Source organism: Squalius cephalus, assembly GCF_949319135.1.
Source record: "Squalius cephalus genome assembly, chromosome: 11".
In the NCBI taxonomy this organism is placed as follows: domain Eukaryota; kingdom Metazoa; phylum Chordata; class Actinopteri; order Cypriniformes; family Leuciscidae; genus Squalius; species Squalius cephalus.
The window spans coordinates 36,080,083-36,098,054 of record NC_137132.1 but is presented as its reverse complement, the minus strand read 5'-3'; the positions used below and the strand labels follow the sequence as shown (position 1 = coordinate 36,098,054).

At 38.4% G+C, this 17,972-nt stretch overlaps 1 protein-coding gene and 1 long non-coding RNA gene across 2 annotated transcripts in view; both read right to left on the bottom strand.

Moving 5' to 3' along the window:
- The window catches only part of LOC307166921, a 293,883-nt gene that overhangs the window by 59,422 nt on the left and 216,489 nt on the right, over nt 1–17,972 (bottom strand). The window lies entirely within an intron of this gene.
- axl (AXL receptor tyrosine kinase) overlaps nt 1–17,972 on the bottom strand; it is a 48,185-nt gene that overhangs the window by 5,351 nt on the left and 24,862 nt on the right. The window contains exons 8-18 of the mRNA XM_079885644.1: nt 16,242–16,381; nt 14,529–14,673; nt 14,415–14,432; nt 11,875–12,004; nt 10,443–10,534; nt 3,698–3,793; nt 3,513–3,590; nt 3,332–3,424; nt 2,130–2,251; nt 825–934; nt 247–406 (exon numbers count right to left, since the gene is read on the bottom strand). Coding sequence (XP_079741770.1) covers nt 247–406; nt 825–934; nt 2,130–2,251; nt 3,332–3,424; nt 3,513–3,590; nt 3,698–3,793; nt 10,443–10,534; nt 11,875–12,004; nt 14,415–14,432; nt 14,529–14,673; nt 16,242–16,381 — 1,184 coding nt within the window. The remainder of the gene's footprint in view (nt 1–246; nt 407–824; nt 935–2,129; nt 2,252–3,331; nt 3,425–3,512; nt 3,591–3,697; nt 3,794–10,442; nt 10,535–11,874; nt 12,005–14,414; nt 14,433–14,528; nt 14,674–16,241; nt 16,382–17,972) is intronic.

Here is a 17,972-nt window from a genome sequence, read left to right as displayed (position 1 = left end):
AAAAACTCTGGCTTGGGATGTGGAGGTTGTGCTTTGAGACGTAACTTGAAACTATTTCAAGGAAATCTATTGAAATGTGTTTTTAAATGCGAAGTCTTATCCTGGAGTTGGTTCACCTTCCGACTATGGCTGCAAAACTGAGATTAGATTATCTCTCCAATAGCGATCAAAATCATGTCCACTACTAATGATATGAATCAGTTCTTTCTCAGTCTTTATCTATTCATTAAATGGACGATGTCTTACCACATCACTTTTAGTGGTATAGACTCTGTCTGCCAGACTCTCAATGGCGATCCACTTGACAGGCATCTTAGAGATGCGCCCTTGTCTGTAGTAGTCCCCATTGTAGATCTTCTTAGACAAGCCAAAGTCAGCCACACACACATTCATGTTCTCATTTAACCTGGTTAGCAGAGAGGGGAAGAAAAAAACTCGAATTAATATTGCATGTCCATATCTGTAGTACTGTAAGTAGAAAATGTGTGTGTGTGTGTGTGTGTGTGTGTACTTGTACAACTATCTTTGTGAGGACCAGTTAGAGTTTTAGACCATTGGACAAAGAGAGTAAATAGAGGACATTTTGGCCGGTCCTCACTTTCTGAGAGCCCTTAAAGGCCTGTTTGAGGGTCAAGGCTTGGTTTTAGGGATAAGATTATGATGAGGTTAAGGTCGGTTTAGGGTCAGTGTTCGGGTTAGGCACTTATTTGTGATGGGTAAGGTTAGGGTAAGCGGATAGAGATTGCATTGTGTCAATGAATGTCCTCATAAAGATAGATGTACAAGAATGCGTGCGTGTGTGTGTGTGTGTTTATTTCACCCACATGCAGTTTCGAGCTGCTAGGTCTCTATGAATGAAATTTTTGGCACTCAGGTACTCCATTCCTCTGGCGATATCTGTCATGAACTTCACCAGCATCTGAGAGGGCAGATACTACACACAGGAGACAAAGATATTTTAGATATTTAAAACAGTAATGATTTTGGTCTTCAAACTGCTGTAGAAAGCTAATGCATCTTCCAATGTAATGTAACATTTGTCATTAGATGTTTCTGTGAGTTCTTCGTGTGACAGGCAGGTGGTGCCAGAGACTCTCCCAGAAACTGCTCTGACCTCAGACACGTACATTGACAATAACAAAAATTATAGACCAGTGGGCGTTAAAAAACACTTTGCGGTACAACATGTTCCTGAGACAATGTATTGTGAGCGTGTGCCTCACGTCTGTCCTTTAGAGGAACTTAATTTATGACAGCAAAGGAGTTTCCCAACTCTGACCATGAGAATGTGCCTCAAAACAAACTGGTCATTAGTTTGATCTTGACAGAATCATTCACTGTGAACGACTTGCTTTCACAGTGTTTGCATTCATAACCGATGGTGAAAAAATAGACTTGTTTTAGTAGCGTTGGTGCTAGATAGGATAGGCTGTATCACAGATGTGTCTGTATGAGCCAATGTTTTAAATCTGAGTATAAAATCCAAAATATTTAACTGTTTTGGTAACACTTTACAATAAGGTTCATTAGTTAACATTAGTTAACTAACTTAGTTAATATGAACTAAGAATGAACAATACTTCTTCAGCATTTATTAATCTTAGTTAATATTAATTTCAACATACACTAATACATTATCAAAATCAAAGGTTGCATTTGTTAACATTAGTTAATGCACTATGAACTAACATGAACAAACAATGAACAGCTGTATTTTTATTAACTTACATTAACGAAGATTAATAAATACAGTAACATATGTATTGCTCATTGTTAGTTCATGTTAGTTAATACATTATCTAATGTTAACTAATGAACCTTATTGTAAAGTGTTACCACTGTTTTTTTTTTCTGAATAGTTCAAAAGTCCTCATTTACTCACCAAAAAGGGTTTGGAACCACATGAATGTATGAATATTTTTTATATTGCTTTTATGAAAAAGAGCAGCATGAACAAAGAAAGTCAGACCGGTTAGGATGACATGAGGGCAAGTAAATAATGACAGTGCTATTTTTATTTTAAAGGGAACTGCCACTCTTTTAGGTTAAGCAATGCTGAAACCTCTTTTTTTCCTTTTTATCTCTTCCAGATCTCTCTTCTTCCAGTGTTTCGGTGCGCGTGAACTCACCACAGGAGAGTCTCCGAGTCTGGAGTAGAGCAGGTAGCTGTGCAGGTCTCCATGCTTCATGTAGGGAAGAATGACAACAGGAGACGGATAGCCTTCACTCTCCACTGTCTGCAGACACACACCTATCACACAAACACAACCATATCAAACAAACACATTTCTCACATTTTCTGAATACAATGTCAGTAAAGTAACAGCACACTTCTCCTCATCAAACTGCCTGATCTTAGCCTTAAACTTAACCCATGTACATTTCTTGGAAACTACACTGTAAGTACACATACTGTAAAATAAAGTGTACAATCTCCAGTTTTTACAATCTCTAAGACACATTGCTCAATACTTAGGTCACTTTTTCAACTCTTCACTCAATGATCAAAACAGCAGTCTATGTGGGCTAAACTCTGGATCATTTATCATTGCTTTGGCACAAATGCATTCAATGACAACATCTTTCAAATTACATCACCTCTTTTCTCACTTAGACACAAACACCACCAAAACCCACTGAACCTACAGACCAATTTGCACGTTTGCATACTCTTTTCAAAACTATTAAACTTAAGTTCAAAACCTAGCATAATACAAAACTGAATAAGACAAATTCGCTAAATTTCTACAGTAATAACATATCGAAGTCTAAAAAATAAAATATTATCAAGCAATTAGATGTATCTGAACACCTACACAATTTAATTAACACAATTTCAATTTAATTACCATCTATACAAAAGGGGAAAACTCAGGAATAATTTTGTACTGTAATGTAAACATGGACTATGTAACAAACTGCAGTCAATCATAAGCAGTAGAGAGTGTCATTCTTGTTTTGTAAAGAACTTTTTCAAAAGAAAAAGTTTTGAGACATCTATGAAGTGTTTTGGTAGTTTTAGTGCATTTTGAATGTGAAATGAATTGCTGTTCCAAGTTGAAAGTTGGTTAGGAGAATTGTGTAAAGAGTTTTGAAGTATTGAGTATTGAGAAATGTGTCTTAGCGATATGGAATACCTTGTTTTTACTAAAATATCAGTCAGTTAGACTAAGCTTATCTACAAGATTAGTTGACTACCAATAGAAGTGGTGTCATGTGACCATCTCCTGTTACTGTATTTGGTGACATGGAGGAGAAATGGGCAAAACTTTCTTGTAGGTTCATGTCAGGAGATTGTTTAGTGTTTTACTGAAAGTGTGACCCCACTTACCTAGAAGCCGCATGACATTCTGATGATCGAACTCCTTCATGCACGCTGCTTCTCTCAGGAAATCTTCCATTTCTGTGCGAGTGCAGATAGCAACTGAGCAAAACACAGCAGGAGGATGAAGTTAGTTGGATGGAAATGATTGCATGTGTTTTCAAAGATGCTGTGGGCGTTATTGACTCACTTTTCATGGTCTTCACTGCCACTTTGAGCACAGAGTCCTCCTGAGTGAGTGAACCCTCCATAACAGAGCCGAACTCACCTGCACACACACACACACACACACACACACACAAGCCTTTATCTGATCTGATCGTGAGTCCGGACAATACAAGTCACAGATCCCAACAGCAGTCATGTAACGCTCACCTTCCCCGAGTGTTTTTCCCAGCGTTAGCTTATGTCTGTCCACCATCACGTCCTGTAACTTTTGTTTGAGCTCATCGCTGATCCCCAGAGAGTTTACTGAGAAAAGAAACAGCCACCTGAGAGATTAGCATCAGTTTTCAAAGCCTCTTTGAGAGCGTTTTCAACATCATGCCATACAAACAATATAGTCCTATTCTTTAGAGAGAATATTGTTTTTGACATTGACATTTTCTCTTTGTATTGTAATACAATCACCAAGTGACACTCTATCAACCAAAGTGAGTTAAAGGTGATATCTGTTGACACTAAATGCATGATAATTAGGGTTGGGTACCGTTCACATTTTAATCGGTACCGGTACCTTTTTTCGGTACTTTAGGCATGTTTACCTCAAAAACTGTACAGAAACTGTAAGTCATTTATAGAAGTGTTATTGACATTATGCTAGAGCTGCCTTGGTCACTGTCTGCCATTGTCTATGATGAATGTGTTGAATATATATATAATATATATATATATATATATATATATATATATATATATATAAAAAAAACATTTTAGTAATAATAAAAACAAAAATTCTATGAAATGTTTTGTTGTGAAATTTTCTAGTAATCAAATGAAGACATAAAACATTCATTTAATTGATCCTTTATATGAAATTAAACTTTTTAGTCAAACAACATGCGGCACAACTGAGCTTTATACTGTTAAAATTACAACAAAGAAGAAAAAGTGGGATTATTCCTTAAAAATTATTATTTATTATTTATATTATTTATTAGTCAAGTCAAGTCATCTTCATTTATATAGCGCTTTTAACAATGTAGATTGTCTCAAAGCAGCTTTACAGAGATAAACGTATAATTTAAGGTAAGATTGTTTTGGCTTTATAGCGGTTCTTTAATAAAGTTATTTTCCAGCTAAAGTTAGTTTTGATTGATTCGCTTCCGTCGCAACGATCATTTGTTATTAAATTAGGGGCCGCCAAGACGACACCATAACACTATTAGTGTTAGTAGTATTATTAAATTGCGATATCTAAATGTACAACAGTAATATATTATTAAGTTAAACCAAACGTCACGCGTGCTTCAGTGTGTGTGCGTGTGTGTGGTAAATGAAACCACGCGTCTGTGCCACTCATTCACACAGAGACACGCAAAAGATGCAGGATTTGTATTTAAATAGTATTTAAATATTACTCTCGCGCCCAGATGAGTTCTCAAGTACTGAAATTTGGCACCGATTGATGTGAATCGTTACTTGGTAGTACTGACGTAATTAGAGTTCAGTACCCAACCCTAATGATAATCGTGTCTGGAAGTGGTTCGGAAGAACTTTCTCTTATATTATGTGTAGGGTTCGCTTATCGTGTTACATTTTTGATTGAAAGTTAAATGTCTTGTACGAAAACAAAGAATGATGCTATTCCCATGAATTCCCATGTCAAATTCAAGATATTACAAAAAAAATGCTCTTGCTTAATAATATTCTAATAATAATAATGATCAAGATAACAATAATGGTACAATATTCTGGTGGTCCGAGATCAAAAAGTGGATTAAAACCTGATTAACAATGCAATGAAGCAAAAGGAAATGGTACAGAGCCCCTAAAGGGACATGGTGAAGGAAAACAAAATTGAGATGGAGGAAAAAGTATTTGTTTTTGTTGCTTTTGCTTTCTCTCGCAAATGTTTTGCATTCCTCCCAGAAAATTTGGTTTTGCTTGCAAAGAGCTCCAAAGGTTTTGTGAGCGAACGCAAAGTTTCTTGGGGGAACGCAAAACATTTGAGAGAACGCAAAAGCATTGACTTATTATTTTTCCTCCCGTCTCATTTTTTATTTTACCACCATGTCCCTTTAGGGGCTATGCAAGATGGAAAGTACGTGCATGTCTTCTCCCCTCGCCTGACTTTTTAATCCACTTAAAGAGCTTTGTTCTTCTCATTCACACTGCAAAGTTTTATTAGTGACAAATGGAGTTTGTGAATCCCTAAAATGACTGAATAGTTCGGTTCTGTTATTTTGGGAGCATTTTTGCCTTTTTATATTTATCTCAAGTGTGTTGAAAGTAAAGAGATTTGGCTTGCCATTTAGCATAAAGGACTCGAGCTCAAACTCAAGAACTCAAGCACAGATGAACTAGCTGAACTATGAACTCTGACTGAAGAATGCGATTGACACTCCTGAAGTAGCAAACTTTGTGTGCTCAATAGAGGGAGTGAAAACGTCTCTGTTACAAATGTAACCCTCGTTCCCTGAAGGAGGGAACGGGAGATGCTACGGCCACGTGACGACATAATTGGGATCACTTCAGGGAGCCCTATCATCTTCGTGTGTCTACAGAACGAGCCAATGAACGTTGGCATGCATGAATCATATCACGCGCCTCGGCCCGCAGCGCGGGTATAAACAGGAAGCGGGCGCACGCACCTTTGTTTTTCCCCGAAAAGCCGAGATCATGACGGCCGTGCAGCTATGGTCAGCAGCCATGGCGAAGTTACGTCGACGTGACAACGTAATTGGGATTCCTATGGAAAACGCCACGGTTGCTGCCACATCCAGCGCCCTACGCAAGACTCTCCGACCCCCAACTGACTGGGGCGGAAGCCTGCATAGAGGGAGTTCAAACTGCTGTTCCGTTATAACCCACACAGTGGAACTCTTGGATAACACTGGGAAAGCGTTCCTTTCCAGGGGAGAGGAAAGCTGCGGAAACCACAACCTGCCCGAAGGGAGGTAACGTGTGGAGAATACACATATGGACTGGCCGGTTAGGGGCAGTACGACATATTGAATGTCACTGGGGTGAAGGAGGAGATTACACCGGACAGTGACTGGGACTCTGCCAAGGGAAAGACACGAGCTCACTGCAGATAGCTGATCGTGGAAGAATACTTATATGGGATCGCCACAGGGATCACCACATTTGGAACCCAGCCTAGCACAAGTTAAAAGTAAATCAGCATTAGGCCTGGCGTTGGACGCTCTGCAACGTCCGACTGCCGAAGGGGTGCGGAGGAACTCGCCAAAGTGGGGAACTCGACTGGAGCAAAAAAGCGCACGTAGCCGCCACTCCCTTCCACTGGAGGTCCTGAGGCTTTGCGTTCTGTCCACGTATAGGCGCAGAGCACGAATGGGACGCAGGCCCGGAATATGAACGCCATGAAGCGACCTCAGATGCTTCTGACTCCAGAGGAGGAGATGGCGGGCGAGTTGTGACATGCGGCGGGAGCGTAGACCACCCTGGCGGTTGATGTATGCAACAGTCGCACTGCTGTCCGTACAGACCAATACATGCTTGCCTAGTAGTGGCGTTTTGAAGCGGCCCAGCGCAAGGTGTACTGCTAACAACTCGAGGCAGTTGATGTGCCAATGCAGTTGAGGCCCCGTACACAGACCTGAAGCTGCATGCCCGTTGTACGTGGACCCCCAGCCGGTGGCAGAGGCATCTGTGGTGACCATAGAATGCCTGGACACTTGTTCTAGGGGAACACCTGGGATGAAGGATCCGACCACAAGCTGAGAGTTTGGTGACAGAGCGGGGTAATAGTAACCTGGCACGAGCCGTTCTGCCACGACCATCTCTGGACTCGATCGTGGAGCCAGTGTTGGCTCCATACCGAGAAAAGAGATCCTCTGCCCGGGGTGAGTTTGCTCTTTTCCAAGTTGACCAGGGTCGATCGCTGCAAACCAATCTTGGGGACGGATGCACTTGAAAATGCGTTTCTGTGTAAGCATCTTGAACGGCAGCCTGTGAAGGGACCGGTTCAGGACACGCAGGTCCAAGATTGGTCATAACCCACCACCTTTCTTGGGTACAATGAAGTACGGGCTGTAGAAGCCGGTCTTCATATCGGCTGGAGGGACTGGACTGCAATCTCTGCCTGGAGCACAGGGGCATTGTCCGCCTGAACACGGGTGAACTGAATACCACTGAAGGCTGGGGGGACGTAACGTTGAACGTGAGCGACTGATAGGGAACTGCATTTAGCAGCAGTGTGTACGCTGCCAAAGAGAAATCTGAAGAACTCTATGATGTTGCAAGATTGTTTTGCTCTACAAATGAACCCCGAATGGAAATCAAGATAGAAAGGGAGTGAGAGCAAAAACAAAATATTATGGAGCTTGTCCAGATGACATAAACCCTCCACCTTTTACTACAAAACAAGATCACATTCATATGAACGCCATCATGACCGTACTCTCTCACTATCTCACAACACATGACGTCAGGCTTCCCTGGAAATCTCTGGATCAGATACCAGACCTTGAGATAATGCAGATGTTTCTACTCTAGAGCAACACTCAGCTTTTGTTTCAGCGATTGAGCTCATGACAGCACTGAGATATGCATGAGGGTTACAGTATAGCCAATATTTGTAAATACTTTTACACATCTCATTTACTTTCAACTCATTCTCATGACACAGGTGAGGTAAAACATTTATTAAAGTAGTAGGAAACGTAAGAAAAAAAAACAAATCAATTCAAATGCACTTGGATGGATGTGTATCCCTGATGTTAAAGGAATATTTCAGGTTAAGAGACCTCTCTTAAGGTTAATCTCTCTCTCTCTCTCTCTCTCTCTCTCTCTGTCTCTGTACTGCACGTCCTAATTTTGCCAAATTGGACTTGTTCCTGGGTCAACATATTTTGTTCATTCCTGTGATATTTTGTTCATTCCCAACATTTCTGTCCGAAAAAGTAGTACTTACCTCATCCCAACCCCTAAACCTAACCCTACTCACCCTAAAATCAGAGGGAAATGATAGATGAATAACACTGATGTAGAAGCACCTTACCCTGGTTGTAAGCCTAAACTTGACATAAACTGTAAACTTTTCCCTCAAATCTGATTGATTGGAATGTTGTTCCAGGATCAATAAAGATGTTGATCCAGAGACATGTTTTACTCTGTGAAATCAGGTTCTTCATGTGTGCACATAAAACTACTGTATCTTTGGGAGTTTTAGACCATCAAAGTGAGGACAAAGAGAAACCCCTTTCTGAAACCCCTTTAAATGCCTGTTTGAGGGTCAAGACTAGGTTTTAGGGATGAGGTTATATTAGCTTTAGGCACTTTAGGTTAAGGAGCTAGAGACTGCATTGTGTCAATTAATGTCCTCACAAAGATAGATGTACAATAATGTGTGTGTTGGGTTCAGTCAGGTTTCAAAGCCAACACCCATTTATCATGTTTCTATATTATGCTAAAAATGTTTAAATGTTTTTCTCAAAGTTCACTTCTCCCTCTTTCTATCCAGTTTTGTTGCTCCTGCATGTTGAGGCACGTCAGTGTCAATCTGTCCCTGTCAGTAATAGATCCAGCAGTTTGAGGGTGAAATGTGATGCCAGGGTTAGATGAGTGCATGCTTATTTCCTTCAAACCTCTGCCAAACAACAGTGAACACATCTCAAGTGTACTCAGAAGCGGGGTTGGCTGATTTTCCTTCATATAATACTGTTGAGACCATTAACTTACATATATTCTTCACATCATCATGAAATCATGCATTTTATGATAGTAAATTTCCTGAGAGAAATAGCACTGCTTACAAGACAGCTAAAGAAAAGTGTTAAAGTTTAGGTTTTAGTCTTCAGTCTGTGCGAATGTAATGCTGACACTCAACTTTTCTGTCAGACAGGTGTGAGAGTCAATACAACACAACAGTGTCTTTTCTATGTAAAGGCGACAATGGGAGGATATAAAATACTAACTCAGTATGTTAACCTTACACTGTAAACGCTCAAAATAATTAATTGGTTTGAGTAGGACAAACTTAAATTAAACTAATTGAGTTTTATGAGTATTTAGCACTTTCTTTTTCTTTCAAGTTCACAGAACTGATATATTTTAAGTAAACTGAACTGTTTCATTGTTTTAAATTTTATGAAATTATTTATTTTAATTTAGACAAACTTAAGTTTAACTGAAACGGCTGGGATGTCTATTTCCCAGCATGCTTTGCCGATGGCACTTAAATGCTAAAATTAAGTGTAATATAATGTTTTTTTTTTGTTGTTTTTTTTGTGTAAGATTAATGTTAAGTGTGAGATTTAGTAGTGATTAATGTTTTGTTATGCTAATTTAGAAAAATTTCTGTTAATGTTGGCTTCATAGTTACCATCATGGTGACAAGTGGTGCATGCAGCTTGATTTGACAGCAAATAATTCCTTTATATTGTTGTGCTCATACAGCAAGTGCTTCCGTATAACATAGTATTGCTAATATGTTAGCAAATTAGTATGTTAGCAGATTAGCTTTTAAAAGCTAAAGTTTATACTAATAAAAGTGTTCACATTGAGATTACATGAAAGTTTTAAGCTAATTGTCTGAATTAATGTACTTTCAGATTTTACTAAGTACTATTTAAGTACTATTTCAGAACTTAAAAAATTTTGAGGCAAAATGTTTTGAGTTCTGCCAACTTATTCGGGTTTACAGTGTACTTCATAGATTTGAGTTATATTAATTGAATGGACTTAGTACTATTAACTTTATTTACCCAAGTTATCTTAACAATAAGTTATTGAGTTACTTGGACACAAATCAAATATTTTTTTATGCTTAAATTGTTTGAGTTAATAAACTTAAATGATTTAAGGCAATCGGTTTCCTCAAACGGTTTGAGTTGAACTAACTCATCAGGTTTTACAGTGTAGTTACAGCTTCATGTGCAAGTAAAGACTCAGAATCAGACAGTTTCATATATGGCTAGAGAAAAAGCAAACTCACATGTAGCTTCTGTCGTGCGTCGGCTGTACGTGCGACGAGCTCGGTATCGAACCACGAGTTCACCGCTCTCCATCATGGGTTCAAATGCCTCACTGTACAACACACACAAATATACATATTTCACATGAAACAGAACCCCTTTGTATTTTTCATTCATTTATTCAGTCAATGTATTTTTTGGTAATGTTAAATACCTATATTATACCTATAGTAAACGTTACTAAACAAAAATATGTACACTTAACAGATATTCCACATTTTCTCATTAATTAATTTTACTAAAAGAATGATGCCCGACCCCATGGAATCAAAATTATGTTGCAATTAAAACGGATGTCCTATAAGGTTATGAATGGATGATGGCGCTTATTTCCAGCATCTCAGGCCATTGGCAGAGAAAAACACTCTGGACAGATGACCAGTCCATCATAGTGCTAATACACACAGACACACACTTACATTCACATTTACAGCTACTGACAATTAATGTCTCCAATTCACCTGTGCCACATGTCTTTGAACCGTGGGGAAAGCCCTGCACAGGGAGAACACGCAAACTACTCATGCAAGCTAAAGTTATGACAGTCAGGAAAGAACTCCTGGTGATATGCACTTAAAATGCAGCGTTCCCTTTCTTGGAAAATAAACTAAAACATTGATGACATCATCACCAACTCATGGGTGCATACAGTTTTTTGTCCAATGATGTAAACAGCAAGCTGCAAAAATTATGTCATCGGGTCTAGTCAATTGTGGAAAAATTTGGGTGAAAAACAATGTAGGATTACATCTTAAGAGTTTCTATCTTTAAGAGGACCTATTATGCCCTTTTACAAAGTCTTTTGGGCTCTACTAAAACAGGTTTCATACTTGACTGTTAAAAAAAAACAGATTATTTTTCTCCATATTCTCCATTGTTGCAGCTCCTCTCTTCCCAGTCTGTCAGTAACGCTCTGTTTAGTTCCTGTCTCTATGAAGCCCCTCCTCCTGAAAAGCACACTGTGCTCTGATTGGTCAGCTGGATCAGTGTGTTGTGATTGGTCAAGCGCTTCGAGCGTGTTTGGGAAATGTCCCGCCCCTTACCATAACCGCCAGTTTAACACACTACTAACTAACTCAACCAGGCCCCGCCCCTTTATTCTGCGCATGAATTATTATAATGAGGAATATTGTGACGTGTTCGTTCCCGGAAGAAACTCAAGACTACATTGGAGGCGTTTCAGGGAGTTCAGAAACACTGACACTGATACAGAGAATAAGTGGCTGTTTGCACGACTTTAATTTTTAATCAGTCAATCAGTTTCCTGCCATTTTTCAGTTAAGTTTAATAGTAGCATAGACATCTCTGCTGTCAGAATCCTGAAAAGAAAAACACAGAAAATGTGTGTGGCCACTGAATGGAAAAGACAGTAAAAGCCTCATCACCACCCACCCGAAGCGCGTCTCCTTCCGCCTCAGCCTGGTCACGTACACAGCCAAGAGCACAGCTAGAGCGACGGCGACGGCGATGGCCATCACCACGTACCACCAGTGCCAGGAGAACGCCGGAGGACTCGAGAGACCTGATGTAAAAAGACAATTATGTCCATTTAAACTTGAGTATAAAGAGGAAAAACATACAAGCACTGATGTGTATGTATAGCTTTGTTTCAAAACCTAGCGAACTGCCTATTAAACAGGATTTCAAAGCATGACAACCTCTGAGTGTAATGTATTTTCTGTCTGTGCTTTTGTTTTGTAGACACATTTTTGAAGAAAAGAGTTGTGCTTTTCCTTTTCCATCTCTACAAAGCTACGAATGGATTCAGAATCAGAATCAGAATATCTCACCAAGTCTCCACGTTAGAGAAATTAACAGTGAATAAGAGTGCCATATATATAATAGTGATCAGTGTTGAAAACTTAGCGACTTTTCAGACCAATTTAGCGACTTTTTCAAAAAAAAAAACTAGCAACAAATCTAGGGAAATTTTGGACTGCTGGTAAATGTAGTCAACCACTACTGTTTATCATACTCTTTTCCATTGTCTGACAGAAAATGTGCAAATCAGAGTAGCTTTTTTGGACGATCGACTATATATTATATTAAGTGGTTTTAAAGATCCGACAGTTAGCACATCATCTAATGGCATTTAGCTCCTTTCCATTGAAAATAGTTGGCAACACTGGTAGTGACTGATTTACTGTTGAGCACACAAATTGCCTTGAGTTGTCCTACTCACAATGCAACGTGGTGTGGCGCTTCTCATGGTCAGTAATTTCCTACAATCAAGCTAAGTTTATGCAGGTATTATTTTCTTATTATTTATCTGATTGTTCTGTAAAGCACTTTGGTCAGCCTAAATGTTGTAAATGGACATTACAACATTGTTGGCTGTTGTAAATGTGCTATATAAATAAAGTGAACTTGAATCAAATTCTGACAAAATAAAGAAACCTTTAAACCTAAACCTTTAAACATAAGCTGCTACAAAAATAAATGCACTGAGATCACTATTTCTAAAGGTCTTTTTTTTTTTTTTTTTTTTTTGCTTGACAACATTCTTCTTCCTGAGAAATCTAAGTTACGAAACATGCTTTCTGTTCCTGATGCAGAAACGCTAGTCCATGCATTCATGAACTCAAGATTATTATAATGCACTGCTGGCTGGATTTCCTGTTGTCTCTATAAACAATCTGGTTCCATTTAATCAAAATGCAGAAGCAACAGTTCTTACCAGATCTGGAAAATGTATCATACTTGCCCAGTCTAATCATTGGCTATTGGCTCTGAATATAAACTCCTAGTTCTTTATTTATTCATGTATTGCCCTCACTCCTCTTGTTGCTCATTGCTGCCTTTCACTTGTCAGAACCGGACACACACTTGGCAAATGGTTAGAGAGATTATAAACAGGTCTGAAATTTGCTGTAGTGTCAGTGGCTAGTTATAGTTATAGCCTTACATTAGAAGAGCATGCATGACTTGCTGAAAATTAGTCACGGTTAGTTTAAATGACTGAAGAAGCCATGATCTGATCCTTACAAACAATTGTAAATTACACCAGGCTAGATTCAAACATGGCTTGCACGAATAAATAGTGTTGCACTATGCTCACCAGAGCAACATCTGACGTGTCTTAATATTTTATCATGGTCACCAGGTGTGTGTACCTGGTATTCCCTATGTTATGGGGACACAATGTCCCTACAAGGATAGTAATACCAGCAAATCTTGACCTTATGGGGACAATCATTTTTTGGTCCCCATGAAGAAAACAGCTTATAAATCATACTAAATGTAGTGTATTGAAAATGTAAAAATGCAGAAAGTTGTGTGTGATGGGTAGGTTTAGGTGTAGGGTTAGTGTAAGGGGAGAGAATATACAGTTTGGATAGTGGGTTTATACCTGTGTGTGTGTGTGTGTGTGTGTGTGTGTCTAGGGGTGGATGTGTGTTTTCTTCAATTGGCCATTGGTTGGATTAGCTCATTAAATGACCTCAGTGCAGGATGTCCAATTTTGCAACAGGGTGTGTTGCTTCTAGAAATCGTCCTAAAGTCTCTGTTTCTCTTTAAACATGCCTCCCACTCAACAAAACTCCTCACAGGTTCTGTCTGCAACTGCTTTCCTTTCATTTCATTTCTTTCTGTTCCTTTCTTTCCTTAATTTGTCTTTTTCTTCCTCTTTTTCTGAGACAGAAACAGCAAACAGAAAACATTTCAAGAAGGGCACTAAATAAGGGAAGTAAAAGGAAAAGTCCACTTCCATATCTTGTGTGGGTCCGGATTTCTTGCGGCACCAAATCACATATATGTCTGAAATCACCTCGGTAAAATAACATCTTGATTAAAACATACAAATGTAAAAATATAGGTTTCTTTCAAGGTTTAGGTTAGGGTAGAACAAATAGAATTAGATCAATATAAAAAGACTAATGAAAGACTAATAAAAGTCAATGGGAAGTTCCCACTCGTATGTGCATGTTACTCACCTCTGGATTGCCCGGTTTCTGCAAAACATTGCAAGAAAAGAGACCATTAACATTGAGTGGAAATGTTTGACCAGCATGTGAGTATTTTAGATTATCGTCAGTGTGCTTTCATACCTGGATGAAAGAGCATGATGGTTTGGAGGGGCGTCCAGGGTCCCTGTCCTGCATCAGTGTACGCACACAGTCTGAAGGAAACGTTCGACAGGGGAGCTGAGAGATTGACAAGCATCTCTGTGTCCAAACCCGTGTCCACCAGAACCTGCCAGAATGGACATATACAGACGAATCAGTGAAATGATGGGCCCTATTTTAACGACCTAAGCGCATGGTCTAAAGCGCATGGCGCAAAAATGGTCAGTGCACCCGGCACATGGTCTACAAGGGTTGTCCCTATTCTCTTGATGAGTAATGGGTGTGTTTTGGGCGTAATGTCCCAGCTAGCAAAAAGTCGTCTATTAGACGTTGAATAGACGTAAATCTTCAACGTCTAATTACGACTTTTCAACATTGAAAACAGGTCGATCTTCAACGTCGTGATGGAATATGTAAAACTCTTTAAATGTATTTTAGATAATAATGAACATGGTTTGATAGTTTGTTTTTCTCCGTTATTTTAGCATGTATAACAGACTTATCCTGTCTTAGATTATCTATTGAAAACACGTAGTCAAACAGTCCGGCCGAAACTACTTAGTTGAAATCACGTCGAAAACCAGTCCAAGGCGGACCGACTTATTTTCAACCATATTTCAACGTTGAAAGACGGTAATTGTTTATTGGGGTGCAATAAACCAATCAGAGTCTCATCTCCCATTCCCTTAAAATGCCAGTTGCGCTCATTCGCCATTTACACGACAGAATTTGATAGTGGAAAGACCGAATGCGTCTCCAGAGCGCAAAAGGATCTGTTCGTGCGCGAGGTTAAAGCTCGCAAGCAGACCATCTACGGGACAAGCCGGATTCATTCCACCATATCTTTATGTACACAATAATAAACTTTTACATTGTAATCCTTTTATTTTTAATATTTGGCATGTTTGTGTGCTGTTGTCCCTGTGTGTGTAATAAGCAGAGTGTATGCACGTTGTGTACCCGTCTATAGGAGCACATTACTAACACGCTCTTTAAATAACAAAAAAAAATGATTACGCCATTGACTTTAGACCAGGATTCAATTGGTCAATGGCTCAGTCTATTTCAGTGCCTCAAAATAGCAACGCGCCAACAATGCGCCTGAACACACACTCTTTTCTCAGACCAGGAGCCCATGGGCGCACAGATGGGCACAAATGCATTTGCTATTTAAACAACACGCGGGATGTGAAAATGATAACTGCGTCAGGCTGAAACTAGCAAAAAACACTTGCGTCCCAGGGAATAAGATGCAAATCTACGGAACATTTTTGCTGGACTTTACAAAAAAATTGTTTCCCAATACAACATGGCAATACAATAGTACTGAATGATACCATATTCATATACCAAGGTATTACAATGTCCAAAACAAATGGTAATTTTTCCAAGATTAAGGAATGGAAATCCAAAAGTAAACAAAAAGATTGTTATCGGTGCGTGGTCCTAGTAAGCCCTACGTTATGGGGACAAAATGTCTGAAATCCACATAAAGTTGTGTATGATGGGCAGGTTTAGGGGTAGAGTTAGTGTAAGGGGAGAGAATATACAGTTTGGACAGTATAAAACCATTATGTCAATGGTAGAGTTCCCATTAAACATAAAAAAACAATGTGTGTGTGCGTATGTGTGTGTGTGCGTACGTGTGTGTGTGCGGACGTGTGTGTGTGAGTGTGTGTGACTGTTTACGGTTACCTTATCCACACTCGGCGCACTGTACTCTATCATGTATCCCTGCAGTTGGCCGTTAATCTTTCCAGAAGGTTCGGACCATCTCAGGAACACTTCTGTTCCGTTCACCACAACCGTCACATTGTCTGGGGCCGAATCCGGAACTAAAACAAATAAAGCAACAAAAATAATCAAAACTGTGTGACAGGAAGAACTCCAACAGAACCAACATAGAGCATCTACACTCTAGTTGCTTATCAGTAGATAAGATGCTTAGATGCCCTATTTTCTGATAAACTCAATGCGGCTAGATCTGCGATCATGCTTTCATTTCATTTATAAAGTTTACACTCATTTGGCTAGGGGCTCATCTCTACAACATATGAGAGATATAGCTTTACTTGAGAGTTCATGTGTCCCAAAAGAGTTTCAAAGAGAGAGTCTTTACTGAAGAGAGAGAGAGAGAGCTGTGACAAAGGAAGACACCTACTAATAACGAATCACGTATCATATGCAGGAATATAACAGACAACATGTCATGTCTTTTTGTTTATTTTTTTGTACATAGATGAACCCTCTGGTGCTCTTCACCTGTCGGTCAAAAATGACCTACTTTTTTATTTTATTTCAATGAAATGAATGTACTATATTTCAGTTTGATAGTGTTTTTTATTTAATATTTTCTATTTTTAGGGGATTTTCTGGCACTAAATTATATTTACTATACTAATATATATATATATTAGGGCTGTCAAACGATTAATCGCGATTAATCGCATCCAAAATAAAAGTTTGTGTTTACATAATTTATGTCTGTGTACGGAGTATAATTATTTTCTATATATAAATACACACACATGCATATATATATTTAAGAAAATGTTTTATTTATATATAAAATATTTATATATAATATAAATTATATATAATATAAATATATATACACAGTATATACATGCAAATATTTCTTAAATATATACATGCATGTGTGTGTATTTATATATAGAAAATAATTATACACCGTACACACACGTATTATGTAAAAACAAACTTTTATTTTGGATGCGATTAATCGCGATTAATCATTTAACAGCCCTAATATATATATATATATATATATATATATATATATATATAATTTATAATCCATTTATTCACTTTTTGAGCATAGACCTGAAAATGGACTTTCCAACTTAAACTGTCGTGAATCTTGAATGCTGAAGAGCACAGAGTCAAGTTGGATCTCATTTCAAAGAAGACACTTGGAAGATTATTGATAAAGTGAAAATGCACAAAAATACTATTTTCAATTTTTATATGAAATATATATTTTCAAAAACACATTTTACTCTAAAAATGCAAGAAAATCAAAGCATCACATATTAGTGACATTTGTCCATCGCCGCTACACTTACCAGCTGATTTAACGGCATGATCTCTATATTGATATATTAACTCATTATTATAGCAATGCAAAAATAAATGTTCATTTCCAAGATGAAAACTACATGCCACTGACTTGTGATGTGATGTGGTCATGTGACAACAATGTGAAACATTGCACAAGGCCTAGTGTTGCACTCTTTCACATTTTTTAATTAACAGATAGTATAAGTGTTCTCTGCGGTATTCAGCAAGTAGTAAGATTGTATTACAGTCTGAACATTTTTTAACTTTTGATATATTCTGCAAAAGTGTAACAAAGAGCCTCTTTTACTTTTCTCTCGGTTTCGTTGTCAAACTCATTGCACTTCT